The sequence below is a fragment of the Coenobita brevimanus genome, chromosome 90 (assembly GCF_032717465.1).
Source record: "Coenobita brevimanus isolate Jiangsu-jjx chromosome 90, ASM3271746v2, whole genome shotgun sequence".
In the NCBI taxonomy this organism is placed as follows: Eukaryota; Metazoa; Arthropoda; class Malacostraca; order Decapoda; family Coenobitidae; genus Coenobita; species Coenobita brevimanus.
The window spans coordinates 11,193,051-11,196,702 of NC_137043.1; the positions used below are offsets into that span (position 1 = coordinate 11,193,051).

The following is a 3,652-nucleotide window of genomic DNA, read 5'->3' on the forward strand; positions in this document are numbered from 1 at the left end:
ACACACACACACACACACACACGTTTACTGATAAAAATAGCTGGTATAATCAGAGCCAGGTGTCGTAACACTGTAGGTTTATCAGTTCTGCACTTAATTGGTAGACAAGGAAGGGAGATAAGAGGCGCCATGTTACAGATTCGTGTTCAGATGGTTTTCACTGAAAAAAAAGCGAACGTATAAATGAACCAAGGTGATGAGAGTGCTGGAGACGTAGTCGTGATCACACCCCACCATCACGCCCGGCCTGCAAGACATGGAGCGTCACGCTGCGAAGATTGCTCTCCGTGGCAAGATTGTCGGAATGAGCGAAAGTGGGATGTTAGCCGACGATATTGCGGGGCAAGTTGGAGTGCATAGATCAACTGTTTACCGGTGGCTGAACAGGTGGGAGGAAGAGGGTGATGTAACTGACCATCATGGGCGAGGAGCGAGAAGAAAGACTACGGCAGAGCAGGACCGGCAACTAAGACTTTACATTGATAACTACCCATTCTCTAACGCTGAAGAAGCAGAGCGACATTTGCAACTAGACGTGTCTACAGAAACAATAAGCACACGCCTGAAGGAGATGGGCTATCGACATAGATCGCCAACAGTCAAGCCAAAATTAACGGAAAGGCATAAACAGTTGCGGCTCGATTTCGCTCAACGATTTCCAGATCAGGACCTTGATTACTGGGGAAGAGTCGTATTCTCAGACGAGAAGACCTTCAGCTCCACCACACATGGACGACTACGCTGCTGGAAGCCAAACAATACGAGGTATTTAACATAATTGTGTACTGTACTATAATTAAGACTATGCAAATAGATAGGGAAATGACAAGAGCCACTGTGTTAATGTCTAAATCATAATGCAAAAATATAAGTAGGGAAGAAAAAACCAACCATATTTTGTTTATCTCAATTTTTACCATAGGTGTTCACGGAACTCCTTATGCCCTTAATGTCATCATATGTTTAGGCTGACCCTTGGTTATTAATCACGCACTCCAGTAAGGTTAATAGCCGCTGGGATGTTATACAATAAGTGAATATCTTTCCTATTGGCCAGGCTTTATCACTTGTCTTTGGCAATTTTTCTTTCAGATATGATCCTGAACATATCTAATAGAAGGCACACAGTGGGCACGTTACCTGCAACGTTTGGGGTTGGATTGGTCTGTATGGAGTTGGGGAGGTCACAAGGATCGAAGAAAGGTTTACATCTGACCAATACTTAGAAATCCTAGATGAGGTTATGCTGCCTACGGTTCTTGCTATGACCCTCCCCTATCCAGAAACTATCATTTTCATGCAGGACAACTGCCCCATCCACACAGCCACGATGGTGAGACAATGGTTTCAGGAGCAACTTCGCCTCGAGCTACCGCCATGGCCTCCCAACAGCCCTGATTTGAACCCAATTGAAAACGTGTGGGTCAATATCGTCAATGTTTGGGAGCTCACCAACGAGAGAACATCAGATCAACTGTGGCGCCATGTGCAGACAGAGTGGGAGGTTCTAAGAACGAAGCCCCAAGTCATTCACAATCATGTGGAGTCTATGCCTAGAGTCTTCGAACTGTGATAGACGGTAATAGTGGCTGGACCAAATACTGATATTCTAATATAAATTGTTTCTGTGGTATTGTTTTGAGCTGAGGCATTATTTGTTTAATTTGTTATTGTGGTCAAACACTATTTTCTTGTGTTCCGCCTATAGAGGGATGGTTATAAATAAAACAAGGCTTGCTGTTTTGTTGTATTTACTGTTTTGTTTTATTTCCTTTTTTGTTTTTTGTTCATGAGCACTAATCTGTGTCTACAGTATAATATGCGTGAATATGATGTGGTATTGTAATGTTTTCAGTGTGGTCGAGAAGATAGATGACGGACCTAACATTTTGCTGTTAGCGATAATACACAGCCTCTGCCATTATCATGCAGGAACAGAAACCAATATTCCTAGATGAACGTATACCATAAACATACTAAAAAGTTATAGATTATATTTCACGTTACCGAATTTTCTCAGAAATTATGTCATGTTGCATAAAGCTAAATCTATATATATGAAGCTGACAGCGAGTATACTAACACAGATAATCAATGGTGCCCTCATAACTCCAACTTATAACATAAAAATGTCACTACTGAAGCCTGTGACGCAACGCAGACTGTGTAATGATCAATAATAATTTCGTATCACCCTTCGTCAAGTCTGAGCTGACATGAGTCGACCCTCCAAGATTCACACGTTTCAGTTTAAGAACATTGACAACACTGAATGATGAACGTGGAAGTGGAGGAGGTATGCATGGAACGAGTGTGGTAGTTTAAGTTGGATGCCAGAGTTACCAGATACGTTAATATTTGTCGCAGAACTTTACTGGGCTACTGTACATTTTTTTTTTTTTTTTGGAACATATTTCGTTCCACAAAATTTAAAATTACTCTGGGTAATACTTACATCATTTCATTAACCAGCGCACTGTGATGAGGCATTGTTCTACTTTATTATTGTTTCTGTCAGACAAATTCTTTCCTATAAGTGAGACGTGAAATAGAAGTTATTAATCAACCCCACTCTGTCTTGCTGAGCTGACCCATCAATCAAGCTACCTTTCCATTTGGGCTGTCCCATTAATCCGATGTTCCCTTGTGGTTGACAGCGCCTCATCACACCGAGGCGCGAAGAAAAATGTGGAGGTTTGGCTTCTGGATGGATGCGACATTTTTGTTTCTCCACCCACTTAATAGGAAAATCATAGTAGTCTTCATTTCACCCTGTGATCTGGGCATACGGCAACCACCCAATGTGGTAAATGCTTTCCTGGGATAAGGCAAACCATGAGATTTGTCACTCAGTGTACAGCCACATGAAGTTGAAAGAAGAGCAATAAATAATTGCAGAAAGGAAAGGGAGACGTAGGAAGAGGGGAGGGCAGTAACAGAAATAGAATGATAAAGGTGAATGAAAAGTTAGGCAGCGCTACAATAAGTGAGTGGATGATGGTCGCCACCACCTACCACTTGCCTCAAGTAATAAAGATATAAAAGTATCAGTGATAGCCACATCTCACTATATTGCCTTGAAATGTTTCTCCTTAACTGGAGTACGCTAGAGTGGTGTCGTGCATGTTTCTGTGACGTGACTGAACCTGAGTGTGACAATGACTTTGGTAGACCGTGACACCAACGGTGCCATGACTCAGTACAGGATACAGCCATCAGTCCCCCCCAGCTGCTGATGACACAGGGTTCAATTATTCTTTCCCCACAAGGTTCCACAACACAGCATCCTCAGCGATTTTTTTTTTTTTTTTTTTTTAACCCTCGAGTCTTAATATCTTCTTTCACTTTACAGATGCGCTGTATGCGGAAATTAACTTAAACATAATACATGGCAGTATTAAGGAGATACGTCCTAAATAAACTGCTGAAGAAGAGGTGTCACGAAGTTTTCAGGGTCAGTGAAAATATGGTTACAATTAGAGTGTGAGAGATTGCAGCACCTACCCGACAAGGAGGTAGAGTGGAAATGTACTGTGATGGGTGAGAGGACGGGGAAATGGAATCACAAGAGAAGAAGAGGAAGGCGACTGAAATGTTACTCTAACTGGGAATGAAAAATGAACAAATGAATGGCAGAGATGAATGAAAGTGG

The 3,652-nt window shown here is 42.0% G+C and overlaps 1 protein-coding gene across 1 annotated transcript; it reads left to right on the forward strand.

Moving 5' to 3' along the window:
- Window positions 1-256: 256 nt before the first annotated feature.
- Window positions 257-778, forward strand: LOC145411595 (uncharacterized). Its single transcript, XM_080281605.1, has one exon. It carries the CDS (start codon window positions 257-259, stop codon window positions 776-778), a length of 522 nt encoding a protein of 173 aa, XP_080137731.1.
- Window positions 779-3,652: the final 2,874 nt, after the last annotated feature.

What these genes read in the sequence shown, in the direction of transcription:
- LOC145411595 (XM_080281605.1), top strand. Translation starts at nt 257, where the DNA reads ATGGAGCGTCACGCTGCGAAGATTGCTCTCCGTGGCAAGATTGTCGGA.